The sequence below is a fragment of the Ochotona curzoniae genome, unplaced genomic scaffold (genome assembly GCF_017591425.1).
Source record: "Ochotona curzoniae isolate NIBS_2020 unplaced genomic scaffold, NIBS_Ocur_1.0 contig_4501, whole genome shotgun sequence".
Lineage (NCBI taxonomy): Eukaryota > Metazoa > Chordata > Mammalia > Lagomorpha > Ochotonidae > Ochotona > Ochotona curzoniae.
In genome coordinates, this window is record NW_024466307.1 from 12,031,071 (window position 1) to 12,055,244 (window position 24,174).

Consider the following 24,174-nt stretch of genomic DNA (forward strand, 5'->3'; position numbering starts at 1 on the left):
TGGGAGTGAGTGGCTTGGCTAATGAGAGGTTAATTTTGTTTCGAAGGGGAGGCTTGCGCCGGTTTCCTGAGATAAATGGACAGGAAGCGCCATTACCTCCGCGCGCTGGCAAGCGGCTCCCAAATGCTTTTTGCACCTGCCGCCGTGAGCGGCGCGAGCCGCGGCGCAGCCCGCGGGGATCGCAGGGGGGACCCCGGGGGACGCGCGGGCGCGCGCGGACCACCCGCTCCTCCACCTTGCCGGACCTCTCCCTGTCCCGGGGTCCGGCGCTCCGTTCGAGCTCTAGCGAGGCTCCTCTCTCACCTCCAGGTCCTGCGCCTTCCGGAGCTCAGGCCCCCCCTGATCCCGCCGACCCCCCTGCAGGAGTGGAGGGGTTAAGCATGATGTAAGTACGAGCTGCAACCCCTTGCTTTGCGCACAGAGCGGCCGGGCGGACACTCGGGGTGAGGGTAAAGGGAGACGCTTCTTCGCGAGTGGGTGCCACAGATGGCAGCCCCAAGCTCCAGTCCTGGCTCCTCCTCGGGCCTAGACTAGCAGGTTAAGCACACAAAGACCTTCACGTTAGCTTTCTGGAAATGGAGATGTCTTAACTAGGGGAGCGGTCACGACGTCCCGCCTGCGCTCGGGAAATGCAGCCGCATCTCATGTTAGAATCCAGGAAGGTCTTTGGCATGGGTTCCACATCGTCCATCCTCCTTAGCCCGTGGGGTCACTGGGTCACCAGAATGTCCCGTTCCAGCCTCATCTTTCCGGCCTGAAAACAAAGAGGGGACTCCCCACCCCCCCACCCCGCCTCGTGATTTTTTTCCTGATTAAAATGTAAAACTTTTTTCAAGTCGTTGCTTTCGTCCTCGGTGTAGCCTTCCCATCCCCACCCCAGGGTCTCCTTTTGTAACTGACTGGCCGAGGTGTGCACAGACCTAAAGATCTGGCGGGTGGGGGAGGAGAGGGTGGGAGTTGGGGAGGAGAGAGAAGAAAACAGAAAAACGGGAACCACCTTGCGGTTTAATTGTGAAAATTAGCATTTTCTTCTAGCGGCTGAACACTTAAGGCGGCAATAAAAAGTGGATTGTTAGGCTTATAAATCTTGAGCTTGTCAAATTTTACAGCGGAGGAGCAATAAAGCGCCTCGGAGGGCTCGCCCTCGGAGCAAGTTCCCGGGCCCGACGCAGGGCTTGGCAGGTGACTCGAGGTCGCCCTCTGTTGATAGCCGCAGCACCGTGCGTGCTGGACGAAGGAGAGGGATGCGGTTCGCGCCGGGAAGACCCGGTGCGGCCAGAACTGCTGGACCCTCTTGGTCCTCTATTCAGAGGCATACGAATCATCAGGGCCGAATTCAGACTTGGCCTAATTGAGGGAGGCAAAAAAAAACCCTTTTGTTAGTCTTTGTTAGCAAAACGCTTTGGAAAACATCGCATCATCGTTTGATGGTCTTTTGAAAAAGACCTTTACCTGTATTTCATGAACTTTCATTGCCAGAGAGCACATTTTTTTTTAATCTCTAATCGTATTTAGTCTACAGCATTATCTAAAAAGTTCAGAGACCTCCCCCATCCCTCTCAAAATTCATTTCTCCAGGCCACTCCGAAGCTGTTATTAAGCATATTATTAAGGCTGTGCACACCAGGCTTGCATTGCATCGCGGCAGTGGAAGGTGTGTTTACCACTTGAGTCATCCTGGTGTGTAACAAGTAATGAAAAGTTAACAGTAAAAAAAAAAAAAAAAGATCGGCATACTTCATTAGGGACCTAGTGATTTGAGCAATTCACAGGGTGTCTAATGAGTAAGCCGGCGAGAGGCCGGACTGGCCCCTTTCTCCCCGGGATCCCGCCCCGCGGGAGGACACACCTGCACGTGGAAGAGTAACCTGCTGGCGGGGGATACGAACTTTCTAAGGCCAGAGTCGCAGCGGGGTGGCTGGCAGAGCTGCCAAGTGCAATCTGGACGTGGCTAAGTGGCTCGAGCGACCTGGGGCAGGGTGGCCTAAGGCTGATGAAGAGGGTGAGAGACCCCGATTCACACCCACGGCTGACGAAGTGGGGTTGTCAGCGGCCTCCCGGCTGCTCTCGCCAGGCACCCTTTTTTTCCGGCCCACCTTTGGGCTGTGGGTTCCTCTCCCCGCCCCCCACACACTTCATCTCATCATGTGATAGAAACTGCTCCCCCAACACACACACACACACACACCCTGCAGAGACTGGAAACGGGCATAAAAAATCGCCGGGCAACCCCAGACGGGCGGCAGGGAGAAAGCTCAGGCCTCCGATCTAACGACGCCGGAACCCCACGCGTGGAGGGTCGCCCACTCCCACGCGCCCTCCTCCTCAGCCCGCCCGCGCCTCAGAGGCCCAGCGTCCGCCTCAGGCTTCCGCCCGGGGAGCGCGAGTGGCTGAGGCCGGAGCTGCCTCGGGACGGCTGGGAAGAGGCACCGGCCTCGCCCGTCCCTCGGTCGGGCAAAGTAAGAGCTTGAGGCGGAGGGATGCAGGACGGGAGCTGGGGGAGGATTACACACACACAGGAGTGGGAAGCTGAGCCCCATCCCCGTCCTTCTGGGAGAGGTTAGAGGCGGGAGGCCTTTTTGAAACGCCGGCGAGAGCGTGAGTCGCGGCCGCCCGTTTCGATTGGGCGCGAGAGAGCCTCGCGGGAGGGAGGGGGAAGGGAGCGGGAGGGCGGCGCGGCCGGAGGGACGCGCGGGTGGCGGACGCGGAACTCGAATCGCCCCGAGCCGCCGGGAGGCGGGAGGAAGACGGGGCGGGCCCCTGCGAGTGGCTGGCGGGGCGCAGAGAGACTCTCGCCTGCAGCCAATGGGAAGGCGAGGAAGGGGGCGTGGTCCGGGCGGGGGCTGCTTGGATTGGCGAGCTGCGGGACGGGGCGGGGCGTCAGTGCGAAGCTGAGATTGATTGACCGCCGCGGCCGCCGAGCAGAGGTCCCTCCGGCCGCCCGCCGGCTGTCCGCCAGGCGCCGGGTACCCCGTTCCTCCGCGGTCCAACGCCCGCTGAGCCCGCGCGGGCCGGGGGCCGGGGGGCCCGTTCGCTCACGGTCTCTTTCTGTCTTCTCCTCGGTCCCTTCTTCCCTCCCTCGCCCGCCTCCGTCCTCCGCGATGCCGCTACGCCCCGTTGCCGCCGCCGCCGACTCGCTCCGCCCGCGGCGCGCCGTTCGCTGCGGCGGTGGTGGCGGCGGCCCTTCTCGGTCGCTGGCCTGAAGGAGGAAGAAGAGGAAGCGAGAAGCTCCCTCCAGCCCATGCCGCAGCCACGGGCCCGGACCCGCCACGGCGCCCCCGAGATCTGCATGGACGGGCATGGGCTTGAGAGCAGCACGTTCCTGCGCCCCCGCCGCCGAGCAGCGCCGCCAACCCCGGCCCTGCCCGCCGCCGCCGCCCCCGGCGCTGCTGCTGCTGCTGCTGCTGCTCAGCCTCGGGCTGCTCCACGCAGGTAAGGACGCGAGCGAGGCCGGGCCCGGGCTACGGGCTTTGTTCCCCGCCTGGGTCGGGAGGGGCGGCGTGGCGTGGCGTGGCCGCCTCCGGGGCGCGCACCTGGGGCAGGAACGTGCCCGCGGAGTGTCGGGAGCGGAGCTGGGGCCTGCGCTGCTGCTGCTGCTGCTGCTGCTGCTGCTGCTGCTGCTGGTCGCCTGGGACCCCCGGGTTTCCAAGGCTTTCATTGCTCTCCCCGCGTCGGTGTTTACTGAAAAGTCAGGCTGGGGATCAGGTTTCCGCCGCTGCCCGGGAAGGGAGACTGGGAGAGCCTTGTGCTGTTTCTAGGGTGTGGGGGAGGGAGGTCGGGGCGAGGCAGAGAAATCGCACCCGAGGAGGGAGAGAAGATTGCACCCGAGCTTGCAAACCGGCAGCTGGATCCCGGAGGAGCTTAAAATTTGGGACGTGGAATGGCTGCTTCTCAGCCGGCATGGCCGGGCGTGGGAGACGTGTTCCTCACAAGCTCGCCTGCAGCCGCTTGGGGCCTTGCTCCCGACCTGTGTTGGCTACCTAAGTTTTAAACCGTTTCCTGGATATCCAGATCACCCCCCCCCCTTTTTTTTTTTAATATACGCATGCCTTTTTTTAGGAGTTTGGACCAAATGAATTTTTAAGATGATTTTTATATACACATATAATATGCCGAAACCAAATGAAGAAGGACGCTTTGAGAAGAACAGCAAGAGCAATAGAAGCGTCTTTCCCTTCAAGGCGTTTTCCCCCCCAGCCTGCCTTAATATGACAGCAGTCACAACGCTCTGGGTTGGAGAACCGTGAATTTTTAAAAGCCGCCCGACCCTGTGGGAGTAATTTTTATTTATGTATTAAGTCCTGCCAGCCGCGCAGCAAACCAGGGAGGTCTTTCCAGTAATGGAAAAAATGTGGCATTTAAGGGAGACGACTTCATTTACTTTTCGTAACTTTGCGTTGTGATGTAATAGCTGCATTTTAGCAATGTCACTTGGTGGGGGGGAGTCATATTCCCCGGGGGAATAGGAGGTTTTAGAATGGTTTAGCCTTCAAGTGAGCAACCCTTAGGGCCTTACAGTAACATCAGCCTTGCAGGCTTTTTGCAAGGAAAAGTTTTCTGGGCATGTCAAAATATAACATTTAGAACAGTCTCATGTCCTCTGGAGTCCAACTAACTGTACTGGTTGTGAAGTGGTTGTTGAGGTGCTTGGTGGATCTGTGCACCATGCGCGCGAACACACACACACACTCTCTCTCTCTCTCTCTCTCTCTCTCTCTCTCTCTCTCTCGCTCGCTCTCTCTCTCTTAGGCTGGGTGTTGTTCTTGGTACTTGACTGGCCTTGGGGTCCTGCAAGGAGGTGGGAATATGATCCTTGGGAAGGTCTTAGGAAAGGCCCAAGATGCTGCTGGGAAGGTTGGGTAGTGCCTTAGTTGGAGAATATGCTGATGTGCCCTTCCTCCGGCAGCCCTGACCCCGACCCCCCACTGGTGGCACTGGCAGATTTCTGTGGACCACCTGTTGGAGACAAGGGAGCAATTGGTGTGTTCCCAGCAGAGAGGGGCTCCTTGAAGAGATCTCTTTGAAGAGTGGTTGCTATTGAAATGCAGGGGGCCCAGCCAGGGCCGGCTGCAGATGGGCCCCCATATGCTTCGTGTCTGGATCCATGTCATTGGCCGCAGCGCCCCATATGGCTCTGCATTTCACTTCATTCAGCTGGAGCAGATCTCGTTTCTTTTCTTATAAACTCAGGACTGTGCTGCAGATCCGCCAGCGTTAGGGAAAGCTGTCTCGGATGGTGAGGCCTTGACGTCTGATTCATTAAAAAATGATGAAGAAATGAAAGCTCTAGATGCACAAATCCTCCACCACTTCCAGTAACTGACAGAGCCATCCCACAGGGTGTGGGTGATCACACACACACACTAGAGTAATCTGAATTCTGCCTTTGGGGGTGGCTGTTATTGACTCGCTCTCCCCCACGCATGCACACACACGCACGCGCACACACACACGCACTTTCGGTTTTTTTTCTGAGAAGCAGACCTCTGCAGTTCTTCCGTGGAGATGCAGGCTGGGAGTTGCTTACTCATACACTTGGCTGCATTGTGTTGGCATCCCAACCAGAGGCTGATTTTACCACCTAGAAGGGCCAGTGTGTGTGCTTTGCCATTATAAATTCGTGAAGCCTGCATCTTTCTGGGTGTATGCTACAAATTAGTCACTCCACAGGAGCCTGCCACGGGCTGAAAATGCTGACCCAAACTGCACTCTGTCCACTTGGCCCTCCTCCTCCTCCCTCCCAGCGTGTGAAACCTCGCCGAGAACAAAAGAACCCAGGAGTTGGGTTTTGTGTGAGATTTGTTTTCAAAGTCACCAGCATTTCCCTGCTATGCCAAAGGCAGAGAGAGGCAGAGGGGTTGGAGGGCCTCAGTATTGCTTGTCTTCCCCTCTGAACACTCAGGTCTGCATTTCCACGCTGTTCTGACTTTTGATATTTTATGACTATTTGAAATAATTACAAGTAAATGTATGCCCGGGTAGATTTTATAGACCATAAAAAAAAGAACAAATAGGCACTGCAGGTTTAGCGGAAACTTCTCGCGCCGTCCTGTTTGTGGTCTCAGCTCTTCGTTACTCTGTGATCTTAACCCTGACTTTTATTTCCTGGTTCTCTGTTTGCTGTGACTTAAAGAAAATAATGATGATTATGATAGTTAATTCAGTCTTTTTTCTTCTTCTTCAAATGCCACGTACTGTTGGAGTCAGGCATTTGCAGGAAGGTAGGGCCAGTCCTAGAAGCCAGGGTTCCACACTGCAAACACACTGTGTGTGTGTGTGTGTGTGTGTGTGTGTGTGTGTGTGTGTAAGACGCAGGAAGGACAAGGTCTTTCAGAGTCCTTTGCCTTGCTTTTTCCCACCTGTAGGATGGCTTCAGGGCTTGGTAGGGGGTTTTGGTCGGTTGGTTGGTTTGTGTTATGTTTTGCTTTTGAGTAAAAGTAGCCAGACTCACTGGTTTGTTCTGAGGGAGGACTCTACCTGTTGGAGCTGCTTCTGTCTGCTTTGTCCTAAACAAGACAAGATGGCCCAGTGATTGCTCTAAAGCCATAGCTCCAGATATAAAATATTATTTAAGCCTTTATTCGGCCTAAAGTCTAGATTTACAAGATGTTCTTCCTCCCTGGAATTTACAGGTGATGACACAGTTATCATCAGAGGTTGTCATCGCCCACCAAAGCCAGGTGCACATCCTGCAAGCTGTTTATTTATTTCTGCTTTAAGAGCGGTTTGCTACCAAGTTTGCAGCATGATATCAAGGATTCGTAACTGATAAGTCTTGATCAGGTGATCAAGTCTTGATCTTACTGTTAGCCTAAAGTTTACTGTTCCCACATTTTCAAAACGTTACATATTCACCAGTAATCCTGACCCTCCAATTCCTCCCTATTTTCCTCGTCCAGAATGCAAACTGTAAGATGTGTGTTACCTGGAAGAGAATCACAAAGCTCATAGCACAGCAGCCTCACTTGCAGGTGAGGTATGAATGCAACTGGTAACACATTCCACACTGCTCGCTGGGAGGCCCGGAAGGAATCTCACACTCACTCACAGTCACAAGGAGGCCCGTTAGGAGTCTCTCTCACACTCACACACAGTCACACGGAGGCCCGTTAGGAGTCTCTCTCACACGCACACACTCACACACACACAGTCACACGGAGGCCCGTTAGGAGTCTCTCTCACACACACACAAACATACACACACACATGATGGTTCATTTCTTTACAGTTACAGATTCACTCAAGAAAACTGCTCTTCTCCTCACTAAGTCCATTCCCGCTTTTGGGGACAGACCATCACATGACTGACCTGGTGCTGCCAAGTTCTGGGGGGTGTGTGTGTGCGCGCGCGCTCTCAGAGGTTTCATAAGTTGCTTGAGAAACAAGTGGCAAAATTTTATATATATATATATATATATATATATATATATGTCAATCTCTTGGAAACAGATTGTTCTTAAACATAAGGCAGTAGCACTTGGGTTTTTACTTACTTCATTATGTTTGCATGAATTAAAGAGCAACTGGGGTTCACAGGTCCTCTAGAGGACTCTGCACTTCCCTGTGCTCCTGCACATGCGTGTGGAATCGCCTGTCTGTGCAGCAGGGCCGCGGGGTGCTCTGCTCACTGCCTTTCTGATCTAGGCTCCTTGAACCCGAGGTCTCTTCCGGAAGTTGGAGTCGTAAGGTAGCAGAAACATGCTTATGGAGAGGCTGTGGATTCTTGGATCACTTTAATTTTTTGAACAAAGATTTCCCTGGTAAGAAATCAGGAAGTTGTGTCTGTGTATATATACGATTTATCAGTAGCCACATCTCAGGAGAAGTGGAAGAACTCGGTACCTGGATTTTCTGTCACTGTTCTCACCCTGTGGCTGTGCTAGGATCAGGGCAGCTGGCGACTTGAAGTCATGCTGTAGTTTGGGACGACACCCTTGCAGGGTTTGGTGCGTGGAATGCTTTCAGCAGTGCTTTCTCAAGCACGTTGCTCATGCATTCCTCAAAATCAGAACCAAGTTCATGTCTTTGATTTGGTGTCAAAGCAGAACTGTTCTTAAAGAATTTACAAACAGGTTAGCCAACTTGATTAAAAATGTTTTCTAGTCCTTTGTCCTTAGGCTGGACTCAGTTTCTGTTAGCTCACACTCTCGCACATGTTCAGGTTCTAATTAGCCACGTGCCCTTTTTCCTCCCAGTGGCTTAGTTTGAGAGAGCCCTGGGAGCGGGATGCAGCCCTCTTTCTCTGAAGGATTCTTAAAATAGGAGCTCCACGGACTGGAACATGCAGTTCCCAGAGGAGAATGTCGCTTTCTCGTGTCGCTCAGGAAGTTCTGCAGAGTTCACATGTCCCCCTGCTCTCCTTTCCCACAGGTGACTGCCAACAGCCAGCCCCATGTCGGATCCAGAAATGCACCACGGACTTTGTCTCCCTGACTTCGCACCTGAACTCTGCCGCTGACGGCTTTGACTCTGAGTTTTGCAAGGCCCTGCGTGCCTATGCTGCCTGCACGCAGCGGACTTCGAAAGCCTGCCGCGGCAACCTGGTGTACCACTCGGCCGTGTTGGGCATCAGTGACCTCATGAGCCAGAGGAACTGCTCCAAGGATGGACCCACGTCCTCCACCAACCCTGAAGTGACCCACGACCCCTGCAGCTATCACAGCCACACAGGGCCCCGAGAACACAGGGGAGGAGAGCAGAGTCCCCCCAGCTACCTTTTCTGTGGCTTGTTCGGAGACCCGCACCTTAGAACGTTCAAGGATCACTTCCAGACGTGCAAGGTGGAAGGGGCCTGGCCCCTCATAGACAATAATTACCTTTCTGTCCAAGTGACAAATGTGCCCGTGGTCCCTGGATCCAGTGCCACTGCTACCAACAAGGCAAGTACACTTTCTTTCTCTTCTGACCCTCTCCCTGCTCGTCACTCTCAGGTGGTCGATTGTTCCACCTCTGAAATGGGGCATAAAAGGCCTCCTTAAAAAGAAACGAGCAGATTTTACATTTTTCTTCTTGAAAAGCAATTAACAGCAAAGAAAGACTGAGTCAAAATTACGTAGCAAGGAATTTCTCTGGAATGTAAAATGTGAATCTAATCTAAATGAGCAGTGGCTTGAAGTGGAGTTGAGCTCTCCAGGGAAGGAAGGCTGGCCTTTCCAGTGTGGGGAGAGATGCGCTCTTGGCAGTGAGGTCTTTCCTCTGACATGCGTGCCTGCGTGGCTCTTGAAGAAATCCATGCTTAGATTATGAGTCCACTGAAGTGGGTGTTCTGAGTGAAGAACGCTGTGAGGCCTGAGGCAGGACCCATCAGGAAACGTATTTTATGGGAGATTTGGAAGCTGTCGTAAAATGACCTGGCTAGAAGCCAGCTTCCCAGTGGCAAGCTCACAATGGTTGTTTTCCTTACCAACCTCTTGGTGACCAAGGACGTTGAGAATTGGATGTAGTACAGAAGTGTGCTATGTGAGCCCAGGAGAATAGCTGGCCGAGTTAAGCTTACCCTGTCTGTTTGCAGTGTCTGTGGTCCATGCAGCTACCTTGCAGAGAATCTTGGAGGTCAAGTCCAGGAGAGCAGCTGTCAGCTGGGTCCCCAGTTGCCAGTCAGTGCTAATTCAGTCCTTAGTAAGTAAAAGTTAAGACCAACTTAGATAGGATGGGTCCTTCCTTCCGCATCTTCACGACCCACAGGATCACTCACATAGACCCTCTCATCCTGTCTATTTAGTTACTACTTCTGCTCCTGACTTGGTTCAGACCAAAACATAACTGACAAAGATCAAGCTTTTGGAAAACTTAAGACTATCCTTTTTTATTCCAAATAGCAATCATGAGTGGCATATTTTGTGGACGTGACTGCTAAATTGTTTTACTTGGCATTCGGTGGACAGAATTTTACAGCACCTTAGGAGATAGGCAGAGGCACCCCTGGGTGTCACAGATCTGAGATTAGAAGTCAGGGCTGGGAGGGACGAGTGCTGTAGCCCTGGTCCAGGCCTCCAGGGGAATTCCACAGTGTTGACACTTGAACTCCCAGTGAGCACCCACGCTTGCCTTTGGCCTTCGCAAATTCTTCATCCCAAAAGGAAGATTTTTTTTTCTTCTTCCGGCTTCTATAAGTATGCAAATGATGTCACAGTTGACATACTGGCTGTCAGTTATCGCATTAACTTATGTCATTAATACAGCCGTTAATTGCAAAGCTATAAGGAAATGGCCTCCAGTTCACCACTGCTTCAGTCCCAGGATGCCTCACACTGGAGAACAGGACATTCCACAAGGCGGTGCTGATGGGAATGAAGAAACTTTTCATCAGTTGAGCAGATAGTGGAGTACTTGGAAGAGCAAACTGCCAGAGAGACTGTAGAGATCAATCAGGAAACGCTGGGTACTTCCTCATGCCTTCCACCCTGTCTCGCGTTGCTTCGGTTACGCAACTCTTCTAAGTTGTGTGTCTTCTAAGTTGTGTATGTTGTGCTCCTTATGGCAAAGATCTTCCAGGGGTAACCCGTAACTTTATGAAGCTCAATATTATGTAAGTAGAAGTACGCGCTAACTTAAGGTCATTTCGTTTGTGATATCAACTCCATCATTGTTTCTAGCAAATGAAAAGCGCAGTGTTGTTTTCATCCTCATTTTGGTTAGGAGCAAAGATGTTACTCACTCCAAAAAAGGAGAGGCTCGGCTTGGGGTTGTTGGGGGTGGAGGGGGCAGGGGGAAGGGTGGCAGTTCTCTGACATAAATCCAAGTGGACAGTGAGAATGCTGGGTGTGTCTAATTGCACTATTGGAAAGTATTTCCCCACATCTGGTGACCATGCTGTTCAGCAACAAATTACTCTCCGGCTTCCAGGCCTCTCAGAGCTGTTGGATGTTTTTCCTCCTGTCCATAACTGTCTCCAGAGCCCTCGAAGTGTCTGAAAGGTGACTGCTGATGGCCAGTGTCCACACAGGTATGACCTGTGCTGGAGAAAATAAAATGGACACAATAGGTGGCCAGAAATAGTTCTAAAATAGGCTCCAAGAAGATCTGATTCATGTTTCTTGTGATCTGCCTGATGCTTTTTAAAAAAAAAGAGACACTTGTGACGTGTGTTTGTGTGTGTGTGTGTGTGAGAGAGAGAGAGAGAGAGAATGAGCCCCAGCTTTGCTTGAGTACTTAGTTGCACGCACAGATATGGCCCAGTGACCCAACAGTGCCAGGCCTCTGCTCCCTGAGGCCGGGCATTGCCAGTGACCCATGTGCCCAGCAAGACTTAAAGACAAGCAGCATGGTGGTGGTTGCATTTAAAAGAAAAGGACATCAACTGCACGCACCAGGCCCTGTGGTGGCTCAGCAGGTGGAGCTGGTGAGCCCTCAGCCCATCACACCCCCTCTCTGTGGGAGAGTCGTCGCAGCCAGCTGCCTTGCAGGTGGCTGTGTAAATGAAGGGGCCACAGGCGTTCTGGCACACTTCACACGCAGGGCCCAGATCCACTTCAGCTCGGGGCCATCTTCCCCCACCTGTGTCTGGGAGAGGTGGCTGCAGGCATGCAGGTGCTAGGGCAGAGGGCAGTGAGGGGCAGGCTGAGAAGGGCAGAGGTAGCTCTGCCAAGGAGGAAGAGGCAGCATTCATGTTGAGGGAGCAGGCAGGCCATGCCCTGGGCTCCCAAGGAGCTTCAGCATTCACTCCCTTACTTGGAAGGCCTGGACACGTACCACGTGGGTTCCTAAGAGCATTTGTTAAAATCACCAATTCTCAAATGCTTTTTGAGATCATTCCTTTTCAAAGAAAATCAGAAATTCATTATTACATACCCAAACAGCAGTGTCTTCAGTAAGATTTTTTTTTTCATTACTGACTGGCGTGTCTTTGCTGAGGAAACAGCTGCAGTTGTGCTGTAATCTTATTCCTCTCCACCACTGTAACGGTCTCACGTTTCAGTCTCAGTAAAACAAAATAAAAAGCAGGCAGGAGATTGGGGGTGACAACAAGTCCTGTTCTGGGTGTTCTGCCTCACATGAGTAGCAGGTGGTTCAGTTTGTGGCAGTTTGTATGTTGGAAATTGGAAGGCCCTTTCTGCCTTTCCAGGTGACTGGGGCCTGGTTCAGGAGCCTTCCATGCCCTCTCTGTAAAAGCCAGCAGCTCTTAGCGCTGGCATGAGCAGTGCTAGCACCTGCCCAGGCACAGAGGGAAGCCTTGCCCATCAATTACAAAAGTAAGGGTACTGGGCAAAATTTGTAGAAAATGAGATTAAAAGCTGGTTGATTGTGGCAGGTGTAGGACACCTGCATCCATATTGGGGCTCCTCGGCCCAGTACTGAGCTTCGAGCCTCAAACTTCCAGCCAGTGTGGACCCTGGGAGGCGGCAGGGATGGCCTGTGTGTGGGGGGAGGCCTGGATCGCCTCCCCGGCTTTACCCTGGCCCAGTCCAGCTACTCAGCAACTGTGGACTAAATATTAGGGAGTGGCCAAGCACGTTCTTGCTCATTAAAAAAAATAAATAAGTTTATTTTGATATCCCTTCTCCCCCCCCCCCTAAAAAAATGGAAATCCTGCTTACAGGAAGGTCTTCAAAAAGGTTGCAGAAAAAAAAATTTAAAAACAAACACACACACAAAAACTTAGCTTTCAGATTTTTTCTATTTCAAAATATAAACTTAATTCTATGTGTCATGAAGTTTGGAAGTATCCCCAGGTGTGTGTTTAAAATTTTATGATCATTCTATAACCCATTCCAGACCTGCTTTCCTGTGAGTTCCTGAAAATTTCCATGAATGGGTGACATTAGACATGTGGGAGACTTAGCTGTGATTGCTCCTTGGCTAGCACGGCCTCACACCGAGGCCTTCCATCGTAGGAAGCGCATGGCTCCCATCGCACAGCAGCACGGACACAGCCTCGCTTGTCCTCTGTGCTGCTGGCAGAAGCGGAGTCGGGCATGTCTGAGCCAGGAAGACTCTCTCTTTAGCTGTCCTTTCAAGTGTATCTCCGGATCAGAGTTTGAAATCTAGCCTCTCTTGACCAAAGACCCTCTACGTTTGTCAGAAGCCACGTTTCTGTAACCCGTTAAGGGTTTCCACATCCTCCCTGAGCTCCTGGGACCACAAGGCGCTCATCTTCTTGTCCTCGGGGTGTCTGCTAAAGGTGGCCTTCGTTTCTGCTAGCAGGGCTGTGTGCTGGGCGTGTGGACAGCTCTGTGACAGACAGGCATGTTCTTTGGGCAGACAGAAGGGTCTTTCCTTCCTTGGCACACAGATCTGTTTTTGCAGGTACATTGTCACTGCTCACGATTTCCAAGCTGGCCTTTTCCTTCTGGCTAAACGTTGTACAGATAGTTCTTTCCAGTTCTTTCAAGAGACTGGCCCCTTATCTTAATCTTCCTTCCTGCACACACAGAACAAAAAGTTCTCAGACTAGGTGAAACAGCTTGGAAACCAGAAGTCTGCAGCTGGAGCAGATACTCCTCAGCTAGGATGTGTGTTGCAAAAAGCACTACCCTGGAGCTTGAAGGATCAAAGGAGCCCCTATTGGGGGGGACGGGATGGAGAACGGGAGGGTGCGATGAGGTGGCTGCAGCCTCTGCGGGTCCTTGCAGTCTGCAGCAGCCAGGGAGAGAGCGTGGGGGTGGTGTGTAGTAGCCCAGGCATTTTGTGCGTTTAGGGTTTCTTTGTAGACCAGCAGGGAACAGCATGCATGAGGTGCTTCTAAGTGATGCTGCTTAGCAAGTTGAGGCAAGGGCCAGGGGCCAAGAGAGTGGGCCAAAGGGATGGGCTGCTGCAAAGGCCTGTCCCGTAATAGCACCCGGGGCACAGCCCTCTCCGCCTTGGCTCGCAAGTCACTCTTTTTACTCCTGGGATTTGGCACAACCTCCTGCTCTCGTTCTCCCGCCTGCGTGTTTGCTCACTGTCACGCAGCCCAGCGGGGCCCGGGACCCTGGCTCCCACTGTGCAGAGGTTGCTCATCTCTGCTTGCAGACCAAAGGCCTGTACTTAGAATCTGATTCTCCCACTGACCAGCTCGGTGCTGAAATGCATTTGTCAGGACCCCCAGTTCATCAAGAGAACTCTGCCAAAAGCATGTGTCAGCCATGTTTATTCTCCCCCTGGATTCGCCTGTTGTAGAAGCAATACCGAAAGGGGAGGTTTTAGAAGCCAGCCGTCATCCAGGTGGCTGGCTTTTCGCTGGCCCTTGGCCTGTTTCCCTCATGGCTCTAGTTTGTACTGGATTATAAGGTCTGAGGCACAGGAGTGACGGGTTTGCTTCATGTGGGAAAGGAAAAGCAGGGGTGGGGGTAGGGAGCAGCAGTGTTTGGCTCCTGCTCAGCCTCTGTGTGAAAGATGGTTCTGGAAAGGGGCGGGCCCTCCTTGCTCTTCCTTCACACCCTGGTGTACCCACCAGGCACACTTGTGTGGAGTTGTGTGCACATGAGAGTGCCCTGGGTACACAGTCCAGTGCCATCTCTCTGCTCTCCTTCAGCGCGCCCCCCCGGCCCAGCCACACGTGGTTTGGGAAGAGGAAACCACCTTCAGAAGCCACCATTTGTACGTGACACCAACTCCAGGCCTGGCAGCCGTGGGCCGCTGCCCCTTTAAAACAAATCCACTCTTCCTCCTCCGTAGTTTAAACCAGAGGCACAAGGCCAAGTCTGATCCACAGCTGAGAGTTAGAACTTGTTTTTCTGTCACACTTCCAAATCGCTCTCTCTCTTTCTCTCCCCTGTTAAATTTTCTTTTGAGTCAACATTTCCAGGGGAAGGGGTGAGAAGAGAAACAAGCTCTGGGTGGTTGGCACGTTTTGTGAATTGGCCCCAGCGAATGCCAACCGAAGCGGTCCGTGGCCCGGCGTAGGTGGGCCGTGGGGAGCCCCGGCACCCAGGCTGGGTCGTGTCTGTGTGCTCAGCAGGAGTTCTGCTCCTCCGAGTGTTGTGCTCGCATGGGTGGGGCAGCGTTAGGGCTGTTCACAGCGCCCTGCTCTCCAGTGGGTGATTAACTACCCAAGAATAGTGAGCCTGCACGCGAGATAACAGACTTTGGCCAGGCAGAAACCTAGTGCTGTCGGTTCCAGAAAGAATTTCAGGACAAACTGGTTCTGTGGCAGAAGGCTCCAGTACTCTGGTTACTGTAAGAGTTGGAAGCTGCAAACCAGCCCCTCCGCCCCCCCCCAAAAAAAATCATTGGGTCTGTTCCGTGGTTAGGGTGGAAGAGGGTGGTTGTTCAGTTAGGAACAGAACATGTGTACTGTGGATTAGAATTGATAGGACAGCATTTCACTGTGGCTTTAAACTTCACTTTTGTGCGTGCGTGTGTGTGTGGTCGCACAGATGTGCACACATGTGCGTCTGTGGCGCTGACGGCCGCCCGTCTCCTGCCCGAGCAGTGTGCAGACAGAAGGAGATTGTTCTGGCGTTCAGTTAGCCAGCCCCTTGAAGCACACGGCTTCTCACCACCCTCCTCCCCAGTCCTCGGGGGCCTTTATTCTTTCTTTTCCTTTTAAGCCTCAGGGACTTGAAATTGAACCGAGACGTGACAGGGTGTGAGTGCATAGCAAGGACCTGCCAGACCTTTTACTGTTTCGCTCACCTCCCCAAAGGGGGGGTGGCGATCAAAGGGGCAGTGATTTCCTAAACCCTGTCAGTCTGGGCAACAGCTGTGCTACACTGAAACGCAAAGCGTTTGCCCAGGGTCGCACCACAGCCCGGGGCAGGGGCCCTGCCTCTTGCCCCCACTGAAAGCGGAGGTCTGGAGCAGACTTTGGTCTGACGTACTGAGGCTGCCCACCCAGGCACACAAGCCTAGCTTTCCTTTTAGAAACAGTCACTCTCTGGACATGCGAAGGCAGGAGCCAGCCAAGGGGGCAGTCCTCGCGGGCACTGGTGAGGCGGCCTGTGACTCTAGGCTTCGTCGTGTGCCCTCAGCACAGCCATGGCGAAGCTGCACTCTGCAGCAGGAAGCGGATCGCTTCCCCCCTCCCAGCACCCACTTAGCCCTGACGGCCTGCCCTCGTGTTCAGGTGTGGAGATGACTCTCCATGCCCAGCACTGCCCCACGTCATCAGCTGCTGGCCGGCTCCCCTTGACCCCTGCAGCTCGTGCCAGCACTGAGCTCCGCGCTCCCCTGGACCACCAGGGCTGGCTGGCAGCCGGCCGTGGGGGGGGGGGCTCCCGCCCCCCTCCATTTGCGTTTCTTCTTTCCCCAGCCGCTGCCAAGGCCCCACTTGGAGCCAAGGCAGTCCTGATCCTGCACATCTTTCTTTCCCTGGGCAGTCTGCTGCCTGGCCATTCCTTGGCCCTGTGAGTGCCCCTGGAGCACAGCGAGACAGGTAGACAGCAGTTTGGAATCATTTGGAGGTTGAGGATTTCCAGCCCTGCAGTGAGTGTGGAGTCAGGATTTTGAGCCGGTATTCACCCTGTGAACACACGTGCCTGTCTTGCTGTTGGTTTCTTGTCCTAGCTCAAAAAGCTGCCTACCAGACTGCTGGAATTGTACATGTCCTGCATGCAGTTTCCTGTCGGTGAAGTAGTGTGATCCGTAGGCCGAGTGTCCACTGAACCTGACATCTCAACATTCCCATGAACTGACTGTAGGACTGGCTTTTCTTAACAGCTTTACTCCCCTAATTTTTTTTTTTTTTTTTTTTTTGCTAAGGAAAGTTGTCAATGATATGAAAGTGTATCCCAGTCCAGTTTTTTGGCTAAAATATGGCAGAGATAAAAGCCCACTTGGATTTTGCCTGAAATCATTCAGACAGAAAGTTAATTTTAATGAATGTTCTTGTTTTCCCATACTCCTCAAAAGGGGGAGGGCACATAGTTCCCTTAGATTCTCTGTCACCAGAAGACCCTGTCCCCTGCCCTGCCCCCCTGCCCTCCCTGCCTGGGTAGGGCAGCTCTGCTCCTGCAGGGAAGGATGGGTGGGACCAGGGTTGGCCCACTCAAGGTGCCCTAGCACAGACAATCAGCTGTCAGGTCAAATCTGAGAAGTTTCGGAATGGCAAAGGGGTGTGTTTGTGTTGTTGTGGTTGTGGTTGTTTTCCTTTGAAGCGTGGGTCTTCGAGATGAGAGCTGCTTCCCGGCTGCCCTTCCTTCTCGGTCTCCTGCTCTCGGAGCCAGAAGTGGCACCTGGAGGCTGTGATGGAATAGTCCTCTCTCAGCTTAGTGTGTGAAGGAAGATCATTTGAATTTAAGGCGACCCAAGCGGAATTGTAAACAAGCCCGCATCAAAAGTGTGACAGTTTCCATTGTGTTTCCTGGAGCCCAACCTAAACCAAGAGGTGTGCATGCTTGCACCTGGAAGTGCGGGAAGGCCCTGCCCTGGCCACGCCTGCACCTGGCCGCGCCTGCACTGCTCCTGATGAACCTCTGCTCCCCAGCGACCTATGCACGGTCTGCGTGCAGCACTGTTGTGTGGCTGCCATGCCTGGGCAAAGCACCTCCGTGTGTCTCGGCTTCTTGGGACCGGCCTCTCTCTAATTGAATCGATTTCCTTCTCTGTCCTAGTGGGCAGGAGAAGCAGGTGCCTCTGGAGTTTGGTGTTTGGCAGCAAGCCTGCCTGGTTCTTGTTGACCTCGCTTGTCGGGAGGTTGATTTGTAGCTGCTATCTTTCTCCTCCTAATAGACCTTGTGTGGCCAGTAAAGATACCACAGAGTGAAACATTAAAAATGGATGAAGAGAACTGGAGTAGTTGCCTTAGGTGGGGGTTGAGAGGCACTGGGGGAGGTTTAACAGAAGGCATTGATGTTCTAAATGCACAGAAATGCCATCCATCAATAATAAATGGTGTGGCATGGAACAGATGTGCCAAATTGACTTATTAGAGCAGATGGATCAGTTCAGAGGGAGAAAGGGAAGGGACAGAACCGGGCTCTTTTTCAGTTCCGTGCTAGAGTGCTGAATATTGTGAATATTCTGAAGTAACGGTTGAGTCAGTTTTGAGGAGTAAGACAATCTGAACATGGTTTCTTTCCCTTCCTGGCTGGTTCTTTGCTAAGAGCCCCACTCTCATGGTCTTGAAGGATGAGACAGATTGCAGGCCTGAAGTCACGTGAGGCGTTACCCAGCATGTCCCCCGTGGACGTTGGCTCGGACTCCCCAGTCCCTCTGTCCCCAGACTGTGAAGGAAACCCCAGAAACCCACATGCATGCATGCCTGGGGTGCAGTCATCACCCCCAGCCTGCTGGTCTGTGGGAGAACTAGTGCACCCCCAGGGAAGCAGCGAGAGAAGTACCCCTCCGGATCATTGCATGGAGAACATCGCCCAGACAACAATCTTGTCTGACACCAGAGCAGAATCTGGGCTCGTCCAGGTGGGCGTCCCAGCCACAGCAGAGGGCAACAGTGTGCAGGGCATCTGGGAGGCTTCCCAGCCATGTGGGCATCTGTGTCCCTCAGCCACAGAGCTGACCTGGGCAGGCACAGCCGGGCTTGGGTCTGCTAGCCACCTTGGCTTGCCTCTTTAGAAGCCCAGTTGGCATTGACTGACTTTGCTTTGTTGTACCAACAAAAGGAATTCTCCCCCACCACATGCCTCCTACCCCCCCCCCACCTCCCGAACAGAAAAGACCTTAGTTCTTGCAGGTAAGACCAGATGGACTTAAATGTGAGGTTCACTGGTCTAGAAACACTAAAAAATTGCTCAGCTGTTGTAGAGAAGTTGCTGGCATCTCTTTGAGTGTGTCCTGCTGGCAAATGACAACACCAATTCTGCATTAAAAAAGCAAAAGCTGTAGCCATTTGTGCTGTTAACCTTGAACTTTTTCAGGTGCAGAATTCGTTTGAATTAATCTTCACCTCCAGAGGATCCAGCATGCCTTTAAAAAGCACTTGTCAAATTGGCTTTAAAGCCACCACATAAATCTGCTTTATAGTCCCATTAGCTATCTAGCTGCAAACCCCCAGCCACCCTGGCAGGGCCCATGGCTGGACACACAACAAATTTCCTGCAGTCATCTCAGGTACACGTCCTCAGGTTGTTAGGAAGGTGTTGAAATGTGAGAAGACTGGTGGTGAGATCAAGTCCCAACTTGGGGTCATTAGGCAGGGAGCGACCCCAGCCTTTTCCCGGGACATGGTCTGGCTTGCAGCTGCAAACAAAGCGGATATGAATTTAACCAGTTGGCTTCGGTGCAGCTGCTTCGGATCTGGCTTTATAACTGGCTGAAGTACAATGAAACGGCTGGAAAATTCCAGTCAAGTAACACCACTGGGAACATGTGGCATTAAATAGTGTGAGCAAACGCTGGCCGAGTCGGAGAAAGAGTCAGACATAAACTTGAGGGGTGGTGGGGAAGGCTTGGCGGAGGAAGAGGGGGTATTTTCTGGGCCTTTTCACAAGAGTCTGTTTTGATTGGCTCTCTCTGGGAGTGGGGGGCTCCTCCCTCCAGAGTAACCACTCTCCCTAACTCCTCTCATTTGTTGTTGTTGTTGTTGTTTTTCTTAAGAAGGAAGTCCCCTCAGCCACTGACAGTAATTGTCCCAGTGAAAGAGTCTTGCAGGCGGGGAGATGGATTACTTTAACTCTGAGCCGTGGAGATCGTTCCCTCCGTGAAGCGCATGCTGAGTTTGCGGGCTTCAGCCTTGGCTGGGGACAACTTTGTGAGGAGTTGAAAGACCATGTGGCACTGTTTGGGGAAAACATTGGCTGTAACTAGGCTCGGGGTATTCAGTCTCTGCCAGGGCTTGGGAGCTGCGCTTGCCAAGTGATTTCCCCGGCCCCAGGATTAGGCAGTGTGATATGAAACATTCAGTCTAGAGACTTGGAGAGCGCTGATCTGGTGCGTGGTTGGGAGCACCTACCCCCTCCTCTGCTCTGCCTCTTCGGGGTCTCTGGGCTGGATCCCAGGGTTAGATGCCAGCCCCGACCCTCATGGACGGCCAGGTCCCCAGGCGTGTTGTTAGTTAAGCTCCTTACAGTTTGCATGGGAACCTTCTCCTTTCGTCCTCAGGTCTGTACCTTACTTCATCGGTGTTGGTCAAGGAGACCTCATGAGATGTGTCCATTTCGCCACAGCAACCGTGTTCTCTCACTTAAGGGAAGGCAGCTTTCTCCTGACCCACGTGCCCTGGAGTTAGGGGACATTTTAGCCCTGAATCTGGGAGTTCCTGTGACCTCCCCGCTAGAGCCCCCATCATCCCTGAGGCAAGAGCCAGAGGGCTTGAGCCAAGAGCTGCTGGGTCCCCAGTGAAAGGGAACCCCTTCCCGTTTGCTGCCTGTCATACTAAACCTTGCCCGTGTTCCCCCACTTCCCCCAACAGATCACTGTCATCTTCAAAGCCCACCACGAGTGCACCGAGCAGAAAGTGTACCAAGCTGTGACTGACGACCTGCCGGCCGCCTTCGTGGACGGCACCACGAGCGGCGGGGACGGCGATGCCAAGAGCCTGCGCATTGTGGAGCGCGAAAGTGGCCGCTACGTGGAGATGCATGCCCGCTACATAGGGACCACCGTGTTCGTGCGGCAGCTGGGTCGCTACCTGACCCTGGCCATCCGCATGCCCGAGGACCTGGCCATGTCCTTCGAGGAGAGCCAGGACCTGCAGCTGTGTGTGAATGGCTGCCCCCTGAGTGAACGCATCGATGATGGACAGGGCCAGGTGTCTGCCATCCTGGGTCACAGCCTGCCTCGCACCTCGCTGGTGCAGGCCTGGCCCGGCTACACACTGGAGACGGCCAGCACCCAGTGCCAGGAGAAGATCCCGGTGAAGGACATCTACTTCCAGTCCTGTGTCTTCGACCTGCTCACCACCGGGGATGCCAACTTCACGGCTGCAGCCCACAGTGCCTTGGAGGACGTGGAGGCGCTGCACCCGCGCAAGGAACGCTGGCACATCTTCCCAAGCCCAGGCAGCGGGACCCGCCTTGGGGGCGGCAGCTGGCCCGTCTGTCTGGGACTCACAAGCTTGATCCTTATCATGTTTTTGTAGGGATTGTCTTTTATGTTTGTTTGGATTTTTTCTTTTATTTTTTTGTCTATAACAAAATTTTAAAATATATATTGTCATAATATATTGAGTAAAAAGAGTATATATGTATATACCATGTATATGACAGGATGTTCGTCCCGATGACTCCTCCCCTCCTCCCCTTCCTTGCACCCCCACCAGATTGTACATACTGCGTTTGGCTGTTTTCACCTGTGTTGGATGTAGTGTCTCTGATTGTATCAATTTTGTTTTTGCTGTTTTGTGAAATGTTTTATAATGTCCCTGCTTGGGGACCTGTTAGAAAGCACTTTATTTTTTATATATTAAATATTTATGCGTGTACCTGGTTAACATGTAGAAAACATATACACAGATACCACGCCCAGCAGGCCCCTGGATGGCACCCACAGTGGTTTGCAGCTCTGCCCTGCCTCTGGTCCCTCCTGCCCTTTCCCATTGCTAGTCTTGCTGCAAGGGGTGTGCAGTTTCACTGGCCACCTCCTGGTGGCGCTGCCTCCTCCCTCGGCATGGTGTCCGAATTCCCATCTCCTGCCCTCGCTCCACCTGAAAAGACAGTTGACACGCCTGCCCTCTTCCCCAGCTGCAGGTGCTTTTGACTGTTAAACACTGATTTAGGAAGCCCTCCCTCTGTTTTGGGGCTGTCAGCATTTCCAGCAGGTAGAGGCGAATGACAACAGTTCCTTTTACTCTCAGTTCTCCCAGTGTTATTTGAACATGGGTGTTGTGTGAGGTTGAACCATAGGAAGCTGCTGTTTTGGTTAGATCAAAAGGTCTAATGGTGGCAGTTTCATAGATAAGTAGCAGGTCCCTCCTATACCCCAGTAGCTCTGGGACTTTTTCTTATCCTCCGTTTAAACTGTAGTCCTTCCCTCTCTTAACTGTATTTACATTAAACAAAACATGAAACCATAAAGTAATAACCCTGGCTTGCTTTTCTTCTCTTACGTGAGCAAGCGCTTATTATCAAACTCTGCTTCCTCAGCTGTGTGAGCCCAGAGGCACACACCCCCGGGAGGCATGGCATGCCATGGGATGCCATGCCTCCACGCCCGGGAGGCCTCCTCAGCCTCACCTGAGGAGTCCACGCCCTGGAGTCTGCTGCACGTGGCAGAGGCCCAGATCCTAACACAGGAGCCCTGCCCTCCGCAGCATGGCCTGCAGTCTCACACATCCTTCCTTGCACAGTACAATGGAGCAGGATGTTAATGACCCAAGGGTGGCCTTGGCCTGGGTGCTCCCTAGATCAGATGTGTTGGTAACCAAGCGTTGTGCTCCCCCAAGTAGTCTGCTGGTTGAAATCCCATGCATGGCCTCAGCTGAGTGACGGTTGCTCACCATAGCTTGGTGTGGCCCCATGTAGTCCAAGGAGCTCTCTCCTTGTCTCCTTGAGTGTTACCAGAGGAACAACAGCAGGGGCTGTAACTGAGAAGGCTGATGTGAGGATATGTACAATTTAACACAAAACCAGAGCTAGGCTTCCATGCCATGTTCCAAGAAGTGATGTGGTGTGTACCTTCAAAGTTCAACTTTACCTGTGCACAAAAAAGGAAAACAAAGAACTGCAGCCACGTGAGCCAAGATCATGCTTTTATTCTTGTGCCATGTCCAAGGGTCAGAGGCCCAGACTTGGTAGTGAAGGAAGTTGTCATTCTGGATAGTCTAGATGGTAGTGAATGAATGGGCCATCTGTAGGGGACATTGTGAGTATGTAGAGAGATGCGACATTCTACCCTCTGAGCTATGACCGAAGAACCTTGGGCAATTTGGGGAAGTAGTGAAGACTTCTTACTGTGTTAAGAGACTCGGCTCCATGGGTTAGAACCTAAGCCTGTCAACCTTTCTCACCCAAACTGGGCCGAGGCCCTGGACGCCATCCCTGACCTGTGACTCCCCTGGTTCATCTGCAGAGCTGCGGACCAAGTTCAGAAGCTCTTGTTAGCAAATAACTGTTTAGTCATTGAGTAGGAAAAGGGAGGGGAAATGTTGATACTTCTAAACCACTGTTTCTGTGCGGATAGTATAAAAATGAAGCAATAATAGAGATGTCTACAGTATCTGGATTGTATTTGGTTCCCTTTGTCCTTTTCAGGAAAAGTAGAGCAGCCTGTGCTAAGTGGTTGGGGAAATGAAATTGAATTCTGCCATGCAGTGTAGCCGGGAATGGCTTCCAGGCCACCAGCATCACTGACAGTAACCTCAGTGTATTTCACTGTTCTCCCTTGAAGAGCAGTGCCCCGTGAGATGTTTACGGGCCCCCAAAGCTGATATGCAGAAATGACCTGTATTTCTCTAGATAAAGGCAAGGATTATTGTCTCCCATTCTGGGGTTTCTAGAGAAAATGTTGCTTACAGGTGTTGATTCTCAAAATGCTGGTTGGCCATCATTTTCAGACCGGAGTTATTCACAGGTCTCGGGGGTTGGGGGGAGATGTTGATTTTCACATAGGCTCTACATGGTTGGCTGCCTTGAAAAGACTCAAAAAAAAATTTTTTTTTGGTCCTCTGTTGTGTTTGGAAACCCCCAGAGTGTGTCCAATCTTTGCAAAGAAACCTTTAGATGTGCTCCATAGGTATATGGATAAGTATCTGTGTAAACCAGTGAGTGTGCAGTGTGTACAGACTTTAAATTATTATGCTAGAAAAATAAAGTTACCTACCATGCTGTGGAATGTTGGCTTTGTGATTACGATGACACCCCCTGGAAGGACGCAGAAACAGCTGCAGAACCAAAGGCAAGTGGGCGTGTGTGAAACCCCTCCCCATTGCTGACCAGTTGTATCTGTCACCTGCTCAGACATTCTGGAATTTTCCCTTTTCAAATGTTAAGCATTCGGGACCTGCTTCGTGATATGAAGTGGCCACCTCCTGTCAATCCAGCAGCCCATATGTACTCGATTCAAGTCCCAGCTGCTCCACTTCAGAGCCAGTGCCCTGCTGATGGCCTGAAAAAGCACTGGAGGACTCAAGTCCTGGGGCCCCACTGCGCTCCTGGGAGACGCGCAAGAAGCTCCTGGCTCCTATTGTGGCCATCTAGAGAGAGAACCAGCAGATGGGAGATGTCTTTCGGTTAATAAATAAATTTTAAGTGTTAAGGAATAAGGAAGCCAGTATCCACGAGACTGGGTCGCTGTTGCAAAGGTCTGTGTCCAGTAAGCATTTGGTTCCCTTGCAGACATTAACCTGCAGCCTCTTTGCACTGGTGAGCATCATCTTGGCGGTGGGCTTTTCTGACTTTGGAAACTTGTGTAAATCCTTGC

At 52.5% G+C, this 24,174-nt stretch overlaps 1 protein-coding gene across 1 annotated transcript; it reads left to right on the forward strand.

Moving 5' to 3' along the window:
• The first annotated feature begins 3,205 nt into the window (after positions 1–3,205).
• On the forward strand, positions 3,206–23,580 carry RGMB (repulsive guidance molecule BMP co-receptor b). Its single transcript, XM_040986088.1, has 3 exons — positions 3,206–3,432; positions 8,371–8,879; positions 20,228–23,580. The coding sequence occupies exons 1-3, from the start codon at positions 3,300–3,302 to the stop codon at positions 20,894–20,896; spliced, it is 1,311 nt and encodes a 436-aa protein (XP_040842022.1). The 5' UTR covers positions 3,206–3,299; the 3' UTR covers positions 20,897–23,580.
• The last annotated feature ends 594 nt before the right edge of the window (positions 23,581–24,174 follow it).

Excerpts from the sequence above, each read along its gene's own strand:
- RGMB (XM_040986088.1), top strand. The coding sequence starts at position 3,300 with ATGGGCTTGAGAGCAGCACGTTCCTGCGCCCCCGCCGCCGAGCAGCGC. Across the intron at positions 3,433-8,370 it reads CCTCGGGCTGCTCCACGCAG|GTGACTGCCAACAGCCAGCC; the intron begins GTAAGGACGCGA and ends CCTTTCCCACAG. Across the intron at positions 8,880-20,227 it reads GTGCCACTGCTACCAACAAG|ATCACTGTCATCTTCAAAGC; the intron begins GCAAGTACACTT and ends TTCCCCCAACAG.